Raw genomic sequence first — 15,389 nt, 5'->3', positions numbered from 1 at the left:
AAATCATAGGGCCATAGCCCATAGGGGTGGTATTTGGAGTTTATGTTTTTCTTTTTTCTTTAAGTAGTACTTAACTATTAATTTTTTTTCAATTTATATATTAACATACAAAAAAGAGAAAGGCTAATTTGCATAAAAAATCTCCGTCTTTTCTTAAAAAATTGACCAAAATAATTTTTTTTTCTCTCATTTTTTTTCTCTTGTTCTTTTCTTTCTTTCTCTCTGAAAAGAGCGGCAAAAGCAGAGGTGGCCTGCCTCGCCTCTGTCTTGCCCGCCCTCACCCTCGCCTGCCCACCCTTCCTCCGCCTTCCTCGCCTCCGACCCTGCCGAAGCCGTACCTCAACTCTTCTTTTTTTTTTTTTCTCTCTGACCCTCCTCCACCTCCTCCCTGGCTCTTTACAACAGTAAAGAGGGCAGCATCACGTCCTTTTTCTCTCCTTTTTTTCTCTCGTTCTTTTTTTTCTCTTCGACCCCCATCTACCACCTTCGCGATTCTCCACGACGGTAACATTTGACCCTCATCTACCGCCTCCGCGATTCTTCACGGCGGTAACGAGAATAGCACCGCGTCCTCATCCTATGCCTTCGCCGGCGTAGGCACCGACGTCGGTGTCGGAAAAGGAGGACTTGGAGTAAGTACGGATAAGAGTGGAGCCGAGAAAAAAAAAAATTATAAAATATAAAATATAAAATATAAAGAAAAATAATTTTTTCTACAAGAAAAATGAAGAGCCAGAGAGAAAAGAAGAAGATGATGAATTTGCACTATTTCAGAAGAATGTAGTCCTGTTTCAGGAGAATGTTGCACTGTTTTAAGAAAACGTTGCACTATTTTAGAGAAAATTTACACTCTTTGACAGAAAAAATATACTTTTTAGATAAAAATTGCACTCTTTGAACGAAAATTATACTATTTGGGCAAAAATTATACTATTTTTCTTTCTTTTTCTTCTCTTTTTGGTCAAATAATGTAATTTTTATTCAAAGAGTGTAACTTTCATTCAAAGAGTGTAATTTTCTTCCAAAATTTTTTTTTTTCTTAAAGAGTGTAATTTTTTTAAAAAATAGTGCAACGTTCCCATAAAATAGTGCAACATTTTTCTAAAATAGTGCAAATTCATCGTTTTCTTCTTTTCTCTCTGGTTCTTCATTTTTTCTTGTAGAAAAAATTATTTTTTTATATTTTATTCTTTATTCTTTTTATTTTTTTATTTTCTACATATTTTTTTCTTGGCTCTGCTTCGATGAAGGCGGAGGATGAGGATGCGGCACTGTCCTTGTTATTGTCGTAAAGGATCGCGAAGGTGATAGAAGGGGGTTGAAGAGAAAAAAGAATAGAAGGAAAAAAAAAAAAAAGAGAAAGAGGATGTGACGCTGCCCTTTTTACTGCTGTAAAGAGCCAGGGAGGCATGGAGAAAGGTTGGAGAGAGAAAAAAAAAAAAAAAGAAGAAGGATCGAGATACAGCCTCGATAGGGTCAGAGATGAGGAAGGCGAAAGAAGGGTGGGTAGGCGAGGGCAAGGGGCGAGACTGTCGGCCTTCGCCTTCACCTTCGCCTTCACCTCTGCCACCCTCTTCGGAGAGAAAGAAAAAAAAGAACGAGAGAAAAAAAAAAGAGAGAAAAGAAAATAAGGATATTTTGATCAGTCTGTTAAAAATTCGGTCCAAATTTTTAAGACGGCCTATTTTTACAAAAGCTCAAAATTAGTAAATTTTTTATGCAAATCGGCCTACAATAAATTTTTAAATTTTTGAAAATTGTTTAGAAGGTATTTTGTAAGCGATGGAGTGATCACCATGAACAAGCAAATAGCACTTCTGATTTTTTTAAAAAAATTTTATTGTGTCATCGCAGCTTTAATAAAACATAAGTTGACAAAAATAATAATAATAAATAATATATTATTAGATTCTTTTAATATATATATATATATATATATATATATATATATATATATTTATTTATTTATTTATTTATTTATTCACATGGACATGTTTACTCGTTCGCCTAAGCAGTAAGCACATGGCTTTGACGAAGTGGTGTGTCACGCACTCACGTCCCCAAACTTTACAAAATTTTAATATTTTTGATAATAAAAAAATATTAAAATTTAATAATTTTTATATAAGCGGGTGTTTGGTCTAATTTTTGAGAAATGATTTTCAATCCAAAAATAATTTTCGGCTCACGGTGTGTTACCAGTACAGCAATTTAATCAGCAACTTTGTTGCCATTTGAAAACCTTACGAAGGACCAATTAGCAAAATTTAATAACTGTGAGGATTTATTTGTCAAAGCTTTGGAAGATTTCTGTATTATTATACCCCTCACGGAGAGTGGAAAAAAAAGAAAAAGAAAAAGAGAAAAAAAAACTTAGGCTACTCAATACAAGCATATACTTGTCGGATTGTTGGCGCTGACCATTAATTTCAAAAGCTGAAGCTGTTAAAAATACGCAACCAATTCACTTAGGGTGTGTTTGGTTCGTTTCTTTTTTCACCATGGAATCGGAATTGGAATGTGCGAATCCGTTTGTGGGTGTTTGGTATGTATGAGTCCCATTCCGATTTCAATTCCCGAGTGGAATGGGAATCGCTCAATCATCCCTTTTTTCAATTCGGCCTAGAAGGCCGGATTGGAAGTTGAATCCGGACGGAATGGATATTTATTCGGATTAAATTTATTTTTTCAACTTTTTTAATTAAAATATGAGTTAAAATTTAAAAATTAAATATATAATTTAAAATTTTAATTTGAACTTAAATTAAAAATTAAAATTTAATCAAGTATTTCGAATCTAACTTATGAATTTGAATTTAAATTAAATTTTAATTTATATAAAGTTTATTCAAATTTTATTTCAAACTTAAATTAAATTTATGAATTCAAATTAAAATTTAAATTATTATTTTAAGTTTGAATTTGAATAAATCAAAATTTAGTTTCATATTTTGAATTATCCACTCAACTTCAAAGTTTAATTTTTTTTAAAAAAAACAGGATTTAAAATTTTGACATTATTTCAAAATTTGATATAAATTTTTAATATTTAATATTTAATTTAAATTTAAATTAATATATTATAAAGATAATGTTAGTATATTAATTTGATTACGTTTTTATATCCATCTGAACCAAACACCGACAATGGAAATGATTTATTCCGATTCTGATTCAGGTGATGAACCAAACAGAATTAGGTAATGAATCATTCCAATTCCGATTCCAGCTTATTTTGATTCCGATTCTGATTCTGACCTCAACTTCGAACCAAACGCACCCTTAAAGCATACAAATATAGTTTTCACGGATCTCGATTGTGACTCGGCCTAACCAGCCTCACGCCACTTCGAACATGACTCGACCCACCCAGCCTTACGTCATTTCGAACATGACTCGACCCAACATAACCTCCCACCACAAGACAAGATACTGGCCCATTTAAGCCAAAAATACCAACACACTCCACTACTAAATTCAGTAAAGACATATGATGAAAAAAAAAATACTCGGTTTATTTCCATTTCCATACGGAGTATCATATTCCATATATATGGCACGGAGTTAGATTAATATATATGTTTTTTTTCAATTCTATTTTATCTGTTAACGTTGGATGGAGTTTAATACCAAACAAGTTCTTAATATAAAAAATCAGCTCCGGTAATAACATCAGGGGCTAAGATTGTACATAATCATCTATCGATATCAAAATCAGCTCCGATAATAATAATATCGCTTCTATTATCCTAAAACTTATTGTCTTTATAAACTGCTGATACGATGACAAACACATGACGCTGTTCTTATAATACGTACATGTCCGCGTCATGAGCTCAAGTTCCAACGCATCAACATATACGCGCAACATTCTCAGAATAGTTTAAGATACTCTTATGAATTTTTGTTGCATCTTTGGGCAAATTCATATAACACCTTAAACTGCAATCGTAAATCAATCAGAGATGAATGAAAAGGAACACTCGACTAAAATAAATAGCCGATGAGATGAGGGTACATAGAAAAGGATTACTTTTTTTGTTGTTGTTGTTGTTTCTACTCTGCGTCGTCGTCGTCGTCGACGGCCTTGGCGCCCAATCCTTTGAGTCCCTCCGGGGGGACCTCCGCGACCGTGACCAACGAGTAGAGCTCCTCCTTGGCGTCCTCCTCGTCGTTCCTCCTCCGCGCGATCCGCACGCGCAGGCGCCTCGGCACGCTCCGGACCCCGCGGCTCCATATGTGCTTGTTTAGCTTCACGTCGACCCTCACGTCCAATGTGCCCATCGCCTTCTGCGCAAACTTCCTTATCTCCTTTATGGCTTTTGGGGCCATCTTCTTAAACGTGCTGCTCAAAATAACAGATCAAATTGAATAAATATGATCAATAGCGCAAAATATATTAAGCATAACTAGTGTAACAAAGATTATAAATAATATTTGTGTGGTATGTTGAAGTCGAGATTAAAAAAAAATCACCTCATTGACAAAATAAATTCACGAGGACAAAAGGCCATAGCTCATGCCAAACCCTAGGCTATAGTAAGGCAAAGTGATAAACCATCCTAAACAATGGGTACAAAACATGTATCTTTGGATTTACTAACTTGAAATTTCATTAAAAATGGACAAACAATCAAGAGATAATAGTCTTGGTAGTGCAAACATGACTGAATGAGGATGAAACTGCTCTTACAAATTTCTATTCGCGCATCACCCAACAAGAACTTAGATTTCAAAAAACCCTCGAGCAAATTTACTGTGCATAAAGTAACTGTTACTGTAAAGCCCAGAGCCCAGTTATTATTACTAGTGTCTAAATCTCTTATAAACCCAATAACAACCCCATTCCCACAACCCTGACGTCCACACAGCCCAAGATCACTAGGCGATGTGAGACTCGTCTCGCTAGCCCGTCATCCAGACTCTGGCTTAGCCGAGACTCGTCACACATGTCCAGCTGGTGAACCGGCTCTGATACCAAATGTAACGACCCAACCCACTAGCAACAATAACTCGTTGGGCCCAGCCAACAGCCCAAAATGCTTAAGCCCAGTTATTATTACTAGTGTCTAAGTCTCTTATAAACTTAATAACAACCCCATTCCCATCCGATGTGGGATTATTGGGTGTCACAGTTACGAAGTCATCCGTCAAGCGAATTTGTGTTCTTGGTCGCAATCCGCTAAACCCCATGCTTTGGAATATGTTGTGCAGAAAGTTGGCAGTCTAAACAGAGAATAAATCAACCACTTAGACAAAGTAGCACGTACCAAATAAAAGAGCAAGACTATGTGGAACACCCATGAGTTAAAATCATAGGCTACAGGGACTCGTGGTAGCTGCTAAGTGAACCTGTATGCCTTAACCTGATCTGATTATGATCTGAATCCCACCTGGATCAGACCAAGACATATCATGTTGGGCAAGGAAGGTTAGTTAAAACTTCAAACATGGTTAGGGTTCAAACTTCAAACCCCAAAGTCCTCATGATGGCTTGTTAAACAATAGTTAACTGGGCCCTAATAAGATAGTTACAGGGTGATTCCACATTCATAGACACAAAGGACCTGGACTCAATTAGTCAATTTGAAGATGATCTGATAGCCATATTCTTAATTGTATTTTTCTTAAATTGAAGATCAAATGGTTAACGGATTGTATCGCCAATATAGTTAGTTTGCAATATCATTTTCCAAATGGAATCGCCTCGATATAGTCCCACTATAGTACGGCCTTCAGACGGAGATTCTGAAAGAAGTTAAATCTGTAACCATAAGTATCCAAATAGGGCCAATATTGTCCCATCAATCATGTTATATTTTGGAGTTAACGAATAATCGAGATTATCCTACCTTCCTATACAAATGCATACCCTCTACTAGTACAATGTGATAATAAGAGATATGCTAGAGTATAAGATCAACTTCCATTGCATTGTGAACCAAAAAATAAACAATGATGGCATAAGTTCTTAGAACAATAATTAAACATGCAACAAGAATTACGAGCATTCGATAGCAATATATATATATATGCATGCATGATACTAAGAGGACTACTAAGGTTCATCATTTATAGATAAGGATTCTACCTCAAAATAGGAAAAGACTGATCTAAGACGTAGAAGGTTCGGTCATAAGAGCTCCGGCGTGCGCGCCCGAAGTACCTAACATACAAATAATGAGTATCTCCATTAATCTTTTATTTTTTGTAATCTTAAATGATTTAGACTTATTTAAGTCCATCACTTTGACTATTATATTCTATTCTCGGATTAGAACAAAAGTCCTTATTTCGGGAGCTCATAACTCTTTAAAAATAGATAAAAACCTTAAAATAACTCATTCAAACCCTATATAAGGGTTTGGGGTACTTAATTTTAACAAATGACACCTTAACGAGATGTTTATACCCTCCGAAAACTAGCCGGAATAGTCTAACCCGAGAATAGCATAAATTGATCGAAATATTAACAAACTAAATTTAAATTTGATCAAACAACTTAGCTCAATCGTATATTCATGCCCAATATATTTGAACATGATAGACACATCAATTTAAGGATTCTAAACTCTTAAAATCAACTACAAAAGCTTAATCTCGTAGTTGATCAAAATTCCAATTTTTGGAGCCTCATAACATGCAACTAACTTATCAAAACCTCTTAAAAGTAAAAGCAATTCATATAACTATGTATTGGCCTCTAAATTCAAGTAGAAAGAACTAAAAGTTAATGATCAAAATCTCAATTTGGACTCTTAGGGTCCCAACCCTAAAATCACAAGAAAATTTCGTAATAGAACACCCAATTTAGGGCTTCAATATTTGAATATAGTGTCATAAAATCTTCAAAAACTATAACCAATCCATAAAGGATAGCTTGGGACCTTAAAAGAGAATAGAAAAACATGCATGCAACTCAAAATATTCATTCTTTGATACTCACAAAGCACAAAATCGAAAATTTACTTACTTTGTTCTCTAGCTAGAGTTTCAACTTGAAAATAGATTTCCTTCTCCAAAGGTTCTCCTCCTAAATCCCTACAATTTGAAGGAAAAATCCTTCATCTCATTACTAAGTAGAAGAAAGGAGAAATAGGGTATTGAGAGAAAGGGGAAATGGGAAAAAGAAGAAGGGAATGGGAATAGAAGAGCTTTTCTCTTCTCCCATTCAAATCAGCCCACTTAAGGGCGTTTCTATAATTTTACTCAATATTTTCTTGGAAAAAATTATGATTGGACCAATAGTTAACCAGCTAAATTGATAAGCTATATTTTTAATTAGTAATTTTACCAAATTGCCCATGACAATTGGTGAAATTCCAAAGTAGCTCGCAGCTCAGGACTGTATCGACGATAATTAGAAAAATTGCAATAACTCTTTCGTCCGATATCCGTTTAAGGTGGTTCAGGTTGCGTTAGAAAGATAACTTGATGATCTTTCCAACGAGATCAATTTCGCCTGAATCGGATGTCGATAACCTGGTTAAAAGTTTTCCCAAAGTGGCTGTTGGTGCAATGACAGATTAGACTCAATTGAGTTCAAATCATATAAAACTGGCTATAACCCTCAAAATCATTTTGGAATCTTTTTAAATATTTATAGCCAAATATTGGGGCGTTACAGGCACACAAGAATTTTTGTGATCAGCACGCATCGGCACGACTCGGCACGCACCGTGCCGTACCGTACTGGCAAGTTTCCGGCACGACTCCATGCCACGGCACTTAAATCCTTGGCCGATTATCCAAAAAAAAGTATGTGGTGATAGAAAAAACACACCCATCACACTTAAGACTTCAAACACTTCCACCCGACTCAATCTACCGGAATGTTAAATTCATTATTGGGTATTTACCGTTAGGTCTATTGTGAACCACAACTTTACTCAACTTATTGTGCCCATCTAATTCAATTTATTAGTCTATTGGGCGTGTTGTCACAGGACAGAAAATTAGACCTATTTCCGCTAATAATAAATAGCGAACAAATTTGAGACCGCTTAATTAAGAAAAGAATTAATAGCAAAAAATACTAAATTCAAGTTTAAGAAAGTTCCACTAGTACTCTTATGAGTATAAAGCCCTTCATACTCATAAGTTGTTTCGAATGATAGAGCTTCCGAATCGACGATGCACTCTGTTAAATATGATCTAGAATATTTAAAACTTCTAAAAAAATAAATTTCGTAATTTTTTAAAATTATAATAAAATCCATCGAGCGAGTATAAAATGAACGTTCAAAATCGAACGATATCATAAAAATGGATGATCGGAATATTTAATTTAAAATCGGAGTTATTGATCATTATCTAGATACTGAATAGAATTTTCTATTAAAAATTCAATCGATTCTGATTCTTTTACACCGTTAAACTAGCAAACTATTCCATACCAGCTATTAAAAATTGTTAATTTTGAGATCTTTTGATCGTAAGATAAATGATGTCAAAAAATTATAAAATTTCATTTCTAGAAGTTTTAAATGCTCTAGATAATATTTAATGGTATCAATCGTCGATTCGGAAGCTCTATCACTGAAAATGACTTATGAATACGAAGACGATTATACTCATAAGAGTATAGTAACTGGACTCCTAATAGCCTTATATAACAGTCAATGATACCGATTATCAATTCAGATACCCTATTGTTGTAAACGATGAAAAAATAAATATATAACAATTACAATTTATTAAGTAGATCATAACAGTTCAAAAAAAAAAAAAAGAAGGTATTTTAAAATACCTCTAAGAGTTTTGAGAAGAGAAGAGGTGCCAATGTTTGAACCCTAGATCATCAAGTTGTGACTCGAAAGGTCAAACCAAATAGCCTTTCAAAAATTGGCAACTAAACACACTTTTTGATTAATTAATATTATTATTATATCTTATAAAACATTTTTTCAAACTCATTACATACATTTTCTATAAAGAAATAGCATTGCATATTTATCTCTCCAAAATTTTAACTATCAAATATATTTCTTAAATTTGGCATAGTTTGTAAATATATTCTGTTGGTTGACCAATTATTATATATTTTTCTCTTAACCATTATATATGCTCTTGAATAAAATTACTTCAATTATATTTAATTTTTTTATCATTCGTAATATTTTTATTTATATGTAAAATTTCATCTTAATAAATTATTTTTAATATTCTTCTTAGTATATAAAAAATGGTAGAAATGTATTAAACCTTTAAAATTCGATTTTGGTACCTCGCCTATCTGATTTGTTTAATTTGTATTATTTAATAACTTACGAAATTTGAATGTGTCGTGAACCACATAAAATATTCTAACTAAACATATTAAGATAAATGGTATATCTAAATTTTGAAATAAAAGATTATCAAATAGTTCAAATCAAATAAATTAAAAATTAAATATAAAAAATTAAAATTTTTAAAAGTTAAATTGTCGAATAAAAAGGATAATTTTTTATGTAAATTCCACACATTTTTAATTCATAAAACTTTTAATTTAAAATAATAATTATAAGTGGGAATAAATGGAGACCGATTGCTAATTACAGGATAATGCAGGGACTCTTTCGTAAATTTAACCCCGCAACGAAGCTGTACGTGGGCCGTGGCGTGTGAAGCTGCAACGCCGCACCCACTCGATCCACCGTCCATTTACACAACCGGTCATAGATCAACGGTCGATGAGCCCCCGCAAATGCAAATCTCAGTATTTGCACCGCGTGTGCCACGTCATCTTTAGACCGTCCATTCGGCATAGTCTTGTATTGATGAGTTTACAGATGACGTAGTACACACGGTTCATCGAATACTTTTAAGTTTAGGGGCATAATCGTAATTTTAATCGCACTACGCCGCTGCATACGTAGGCCGTGGCGTGTGTGGCGGTAACGCCCCACCAGCTCGATCCACCGTCCATTTACACGAACAATCACTGATCAACGGTTGGTATTAGCTGCACTATATTCACCACGTCATCCATATACCGTCCAATTAACTTAATCGTCTCTTATAGAACTTAAAAAATTCCTGATTTGTATTGGTCGATCTACAAGTGACGTGGTGGACTCGTTTTGTCGAACTGATCTTCGTAGCGGGGAGGGGCTTATTCGTAAATTCGCGAGAGATCGCTTTCCCCGTCGCGTCGCTCTTTTTTACCTCTCTCGACGCCTCCCCCAAAATTTGGTCGAGCCCCCATCGATTCCGAGGCGATTCGTGGGCCGATAAGGGTTAGGGTTTCGAACCAATCCCCTCCAATTTCTCCAAAATTTGGCCCTTTTTTGGCTACTTTTGATTTGGGTTTGGACGAATCATTTCGTGCAGTGGATCTGATACTGTTTATCTTCTTCTTTTTCTTTTTCTTTTTCTTTTTTTTGGGTGTTTGCAGAGATCTTTTTGGGGCGGAATCGCCTCTCGGAATCGCAACAGGGGCCGATCTCTCTGTATCAGGTCAGCTATGGTTTTGATTTGATTGGGGCTGGGTTTTAGAGTTTTTGATCTAGGTTTTGAGGGATGATGATTTTGTTTCTGATAAGAGCATCTTATGTTAATTGTTCATGATTTGTGGGATTAGCTTCGAATTTACTTTGATTTTGGGATTAAATATGTTAGGTCACTCCAACGTCAAATTGTTCAACTTTTTTTTTAATTAATTATTAGAAGCTTGGTATTTGCGGTTTTGATTAGAAATCGATCTGGTTGTAAATGGTGATGTCTATTTGTAGTCTAGGATTGATGTAGTCATGTTTGAATCAAAAGTTGTTCGCAGACGACGTTGGTCTATTGCTGTTTGCATTTATGTGAATTTTAGTTTTGCTGTTGAATAAGGTGGTTAAGAGAAAAGCTGCTTTTTGCTGCAGCTAATAGCAGAAGCTTCAACTGGGGATTCTGATTTTGGGCTTAGAAGCTCATTTCAGCTTCTCCTTACAAATTACAGACTACGTTTGTTTGTCAAACATGGTGGGTTCTTCTTAGGTAGATAATTTATCCCAAAAGGCCCAACTCTGGCGGCTATTTTGGTGGTATCATTGCACTTATGGTACAGTTGTTTTGCTGTGTTTGTTAGATTTCGTTCTCATGCTTTTGATGTTATATCTTTGTTTTAGTGTAGCTGCAATTGTGTGGAGAATAAGGATTTTAGGTTGTTTTGGTTAGTGATTGTTGTGTTCACAAGACTTCTACTAGAGTATCTGACCCTGTGAACTTTAATTTAACTCATATATTCGTGCAAAACTTAAAGAAGTTGCGCATATGGTCCTGACTTGGTTAAACTTCTTTCTTGTGTTTTTCATGTTGCTATAACTTTGTTTAGTGTAGCTTGGGCTTGTGTATACAACAAAGTTGTTTAGCTTGTTTTGATTGGAGAATATTATGTTGTTAGGGCAGTTGGAATAATGGAGCACAAGGAAACAAGATGCCGACAACCTGAAGGCCCAATTCTCTGCATCAACAACTGCGGCTTCTTTGGCAGCGCGGCCGCGATGAACATGTGCTCCAAGTGCCACAAGGACATGATCATGAAGCAGGAGCAGGCCATGCTACCGGCATCCTCCATCGACACCATCGTAAATGGGAGTGGCAGCGGCAAAGGGCCGGTCATACCTTCCAGTACCAATGAAACTAATACTCTCGTGGAGAAAAAGGCCATTGTGCCCCTGCCTTCTAGTGATGTGGGATCGAGTGAGGGTTGTGACGCAAAGGCAAAGGAGAAGCAGGGAGCTAACAGATGTAACACATGTAGGAAGAAGGTGGGCCTCACGGGCTATAACTGCCGGTGCGGGAATCTCTTCTGTGCTATGCACCGCTATTCCGACAAGCATAACTGCCCATTCGATTACCGAATGGCAGCTAGGAATGCAATTGCCAAGGCTAATCCAGTTGTTAAGGCTGAAAAGCTTGACAAGATTTAATGAAACTGGAAAAAGGTTAGAAAGAATCTTGCTTGTCGCTGATCTAAGCTTGTTGGTGTCTTTTATCCTCTTAAGTGGCTCAATGTATGGTATGTGGGAGTATCCTCGGGGCCTCATGATCTCTTTCGCTGATTGGAAAAAAGGTCCGCATGTTGGCTTAGTATGTGTGCTTTGGACTGTGTTGTGACTTATTATTTGGCCAGCTTTAATATTCCAGTAATAGTTATAGTTTATCAAAAAGCTTGAAGTTCGTGTTTTATGTGCTCTTTTGTAGCTTTGTGGCTACTCAATTGATGCTGCATGAAGTGCCACTTTATGACCCTTAGGGACCTTTTGGTGCGACTGGAGCTTTTGGAGAAGTGCTTGCTTGACTAGAGATATTCAAAGGAGCACAAACAGCTCTTTCCAATAGAAGAGCAAGTTTCGCATTGGATTTTTATATTTTTCAGGCATAGAAGCTCATGTTAGACATTTTCATGCCAAACTTATTGGTCGGGTGAAGCTTTGTGCTTCTCTTGCATAGAAAAGGAGCTCCAGAAGGTTAGCTGAACGGGCTCTTACACTTAGCAACCACATGATCTGGATTGTGTTTCGGATTGCATACCGTTATTTTTTTTGCTTTCACATATGTTGTTTACATTGTGCACAAATTTGTAGTTGGTATTGCCACTGGAGTATCATTTGCGGTGCAATGATTGTTCCATTCTATTTGAAATGTATTTTGCGTGAAATGTTTTATTCGTGCTTCTGATCCGTCCTTATATGTTTGGGTCTTAGAGAACTTTGTTTTCAGTAGTTTTTTTCCCTTTAGATTTAAAATTACAAGAACTTGATTGCAAGTGGAGTTAAACTTTTTTACATTGTAGTTCTTTTGCTGCTGTGATGTTCATAGCATGGTGTTTCGTGTGTAAAATCTGTGTGTCAGTATATTTGATTTCCTGCATATTGTACCCTGAGTAAGGTAGGACTTACCCTGACTAAGGTAGGATTGGGTACACAATGTTGGCTTAATAGGGCCAGCATCCTGCCTTCGGTGAAGGCCGGGTTGGACGGAGTCACAATCGAAGCCCGTGGGCGTTTTTGTGTCTTTGCACTTTTAAGTGATTTGGTTGTGCCCTTTCTAACAGTTCGAGCTTTTATAATTGTGGTTAGACGATGATCTAACTAGTAGTATCAGATCTAGGGTGCGGGTTCAATTCCCGCATGCTCCAAACTTGTGTAGGTGTTGGGGGGTTTGTTGGCTTAAGGGGCAACATCTTGCCTCGTGGCGGAGACCGCATTAGGCTGAGTCACAGTTGAAGCTTGCGGGCGTTGTGTGTCTGTTCATTTTAAGTCACGTGTAATTTTTAGTGCCATGGTATGATCATTGATTTACTATACATTTTTGGTTGCCCTATGGTCTTCGAATTTTATCTAGATTAGATGTAGGGTATCAATATCATATTGCTATTGGTAGACTTACAATTCAAATTTGAGAAGGCTATAGATATTCTTGGATTTGATGATGCTTATTTGAGGTTGGAAATCTTATGGATACAGGATCAAATTGGTTTGATTTATGTGTCAACTAGTTTATTTAACGTCTTTCTTAGATGCCGGATGAGTGGTGAAAACTTCTGTAGCACTGATACAAAGTGTATCTAGGGATGAGTCCAAATTACCATGAGATCAAACATATTTTCTGAGAGGACAATGGATGAAACAAGGCTAACTGTATATTTTGGTGATTGTGATCCTCCTACCTCAGGAAGAAAGTTTGCAAGATATTATTGTCTACTACATGCTTTACGGATTATAAGTGTTAGGGTGATCAGGAAATGACTGATATTTAGATTTACTTGAAGATATGTATGTAATGGTATCCGACGCAAGTTAACTATCGCATCTATGAAGAATAGTTTTTGTGAAAAACAATTGAGAAGGTGCAGACGAATGTGCAATCTTATTTCGTCGTTACTCGGTCTTAGTTCTCATTTCAGGTTTCTGTTGATTAGGTTTGTGTATTGCGCACAATAAGATGTGTTACTTTGGATGTTCATGGTTGTAGCAGTTAAAAGTACCAACTTCATGCTCTTGGTTATTGCATATTTGTTTGTTTGCATATATGCTCATTCTTAGTTAGCTCATTGTGCAGGTTTCCTTATTTGAATACATGTTTTACTCTGGTGCAGATTTTTCCGGTTCTTGCTTTGGAACTAACTAGGATTTTTACCATGGCCTGGTTGTTTTAAGAACATGATTGTTTTCGAGTCTTGTCTCTTGAGGAGTAGATGAATTGATTGTAAATGATGCCAAGGAGAAATCTTAAAATAAGGTGTTGTAGAGAAACATATATATATGTAATATCTAGTCCACCCCATAGTGAGTTACATATAGGAAATGCAAGCTGTAACCTGACAAAGTGTGTGACAACTGTGCCCTAAACCTCCAGAAAATGAAAGGTATTGGCACTTATCCTCCTCACTAATACTAATATATATTGAGTATGTATCTGTCCTTTAGCTGTGAAGCTTATAACTCACTGGAAATCAATGGTTCCTAGGGATTCAATGTTGCCACCACTAGTGGAGTGAGCTTGGGGGACATCATTTGCCACACTGCTCCCTTCCTGCCAAACATGGTTGAACTTTGTGCTCCCTCCTGGGAGCTTCAATGTGGCGTAGATGATCATCTCATTCTTCACATACTCTGCCGCCATGTCGGAGACCGGAAAGCTCAGATCTTCAGGGGCCATCGAGGGCGCGTAGCTGTCGAGCTGCGTCGGGTACGCAATCATGCTACCTGTTGTCGAAAAGATTGATATGTTAGGAAACAGCCTTGAAATTGTCTTAGTTGACGATGAGAATCGATACGCATGTGATATGATGATTTTACTGAGTAAATGCATTAAGTATAATCGTTGTCGTATGACAAACGAGACTAGATTTAGTGTATCCGCTATGTTAGTCTGGGTTTCATATTACCGTTGGAGTGGAAGAAGGCGACGATGGCTTGGGAACCAACCATCTTCGTGCTCTTAGGGTTTAGTCCCCAGGCGACCCACCCATCGGAGGATTGCGGAGCTTTGAACGCAACGTTGATGGTGTCGGACGAAGGGGCGAGGGTGTAGTAAAGCGAGGCCCCAAGATGGGGGAGTTCGGTGCACGAGTTGAAAGCCTTGTTGTTAGAGAAGGTGTAGGAGGAGCAGGTTTGCTGCGCAACGGAGGAGGAAAGGAAAGAAGATACAGCCATGGTGAAGATCAACACAACTTTGAATTGGCTTGCCATTGTAATAATTAGGGTTTGCTGTGGATGAGGGAGAAGGGGACAGGGGTTTAGTGCTTTTAAAGAGGAGTGTTTGGTAGGGAAGATGGGGTTGTTTTGAATTTGTAGGGATATGTTTTCTATATGTTTTCTGCAGGAGGAAATGAAAACACTGCATAATTAGTGGTCTTTGCTTTGTGCATCTACTTCCTATATGTGCAGGTCAAAAGATCTTGGTGTTCTTTA

At 36.6% G+C, this 15,389-nt stretch overlaps 3 protein-coding genes across 5 annotated transcripts; 1 reads left to right on the top strand and 2 right to left on the bottom strand.

Moving 5' to 3' along the window:
- LOC109720363 (60S ribosomal protein L31-like) lies at window positions 3,718-9,749 on the bottom strand. The gene is made up of 3 exons (XM_020247413.1): window positions 9,541-9,749; window positions 6,092-6,166; window positions 3,718-4,345 (listed from the first exon to the last, which is right to left on the bottom strand). Exons 1-3 carry the CDS (start codon window positions 9,747-9,749, stop codon window positions 4,057-4,059), a joined length of 573 nt encoding a protein of 190 aa, XP_020103002.1. The 3' UTR covers window positions 3,718-4,056.
- On the top strand, window positions 10,103-12,615 carry LOC109720232 (zinc finger A20 and AN1 domain-containing stress-associated protein 8-like). Of its 3 annotated transcripts, XR_002218888.1 has the most exons (4): window positions 10,104-10,220; window positions 10,379-10,440; window positions 11,377-12,043; window positions 12,175-12,615. XR_002218888.1 is itself a non-coding variant. In XM_020247192.1 (3 exons), the coding sequence occupies exon 3, from the start codon at window positions 11,385-11,387 to the stop codon at window positions 11,898-11,900; it is 516 nt and encodes a 171-aa protein (XP_020102781.1). In that variant the 5' UTR covers window positions 10,103-10,220; window positions 10,379-10,440; window positions 11,372-11,384; the 3' UTR covers window positions 11,901-12,147. The 3 variants fall into 3 exon arrangements, 2 of the variants coding, with proteins under 2 accessions (XP_020102781.1, XP_020102780.1); XM_020247192.1 differs by lacking the exon at window positions 12,175-12,615 and having other exon boundaries at window positions 10,103-10,220; window positions 11,372-12,147; XM_020247191.1 differs by lacking the exon at window positions 12,175-12,615 and having other exon boundaries at window positions 11,377-12,147.
- On the bottom strand, window positions 14,176-15,179 carry LOC109720231 (cytochrome b561 and DOMON domain-containing protein At5g47530-like). The gene is made up of 2 exons (XM_020247190.1): window positions 14,864-15,179; window positions 14,176-14,681 (listed from the first exon to the last, which is right to left on the bottom strand). Exons 1-2 carry the CDS (start codon window positions 15,165-15,167, stop codon window positions 14,419-14,421), a joined length of 567 nt encoding a protein of 188 aa, XP_020102779.1. The 5' UTR covers window positions 15,168-15,179; the 3' UTR covers window positions 14,176-14,418.

Source organism: Ananas comosus, linkage group 14, assembly GCF_001540865.1.
Source record: "Ananas comosus cultivar F153 linkage group 14, ASM154086v1, whole genome shotgun sequence".
Lineage (NCBI taxonomy): Eukaryota > Viridiplantae > Streptophyta > Magnoliopsida > Poales > Bromeliaceae > Ananas > Ananas comosus.
The sequence above is the reverse complement of the archived record's forward strand: the minus strand, read 5'-3'. Positions and strand labels throughout refer to the sequence as shown.

Bases quoted from the DNA above. Each gene is read 5' to 3' on its own strand.
- LOC109720363 (XM_020247413.1), bottom strand. From the start codon at position 9,749: ATGCCGAATGGACGGTCTAAAGATGACGTGGCACACGCGGTGCAAATA. The intron at 6,167-9,540 runs GTAATTAGCAAT...TTTGTATGTTAG, and splicing joins AAGAGTCCCTGCATTATCCT to GTACTTCGGGCGCGCACGCC. The intron at 4,346-6,091 runs GTAGAATCCTTA...TATTTTGAGCAG, and splicing joins CAGTCTTTTCCTATTTTGAG to CACGTTTAAGAAGATGGCCC.
- LOC109720232 (XM_020247192.1), top strand. From the start codon at position 11,385: ATGGAGCACAAGGAAACAAGATGCCGACAACCTGAAGGCCCAATTCTC.
- LOC109720231 (XM_020247190.1), bottom strand. From the start codon at position 15,167: ATGGCAAGCCAATTCAAAGTTGTGTTGATCTTCACCATGGCTGTATCT. The intron at 14,682-14,863 runs GTAATATGAAAC...TTTCGACAACAG, and splicing joins CGCCTTCTTCCACTCCAACG to GTAGCATGATTGCGTACCCG.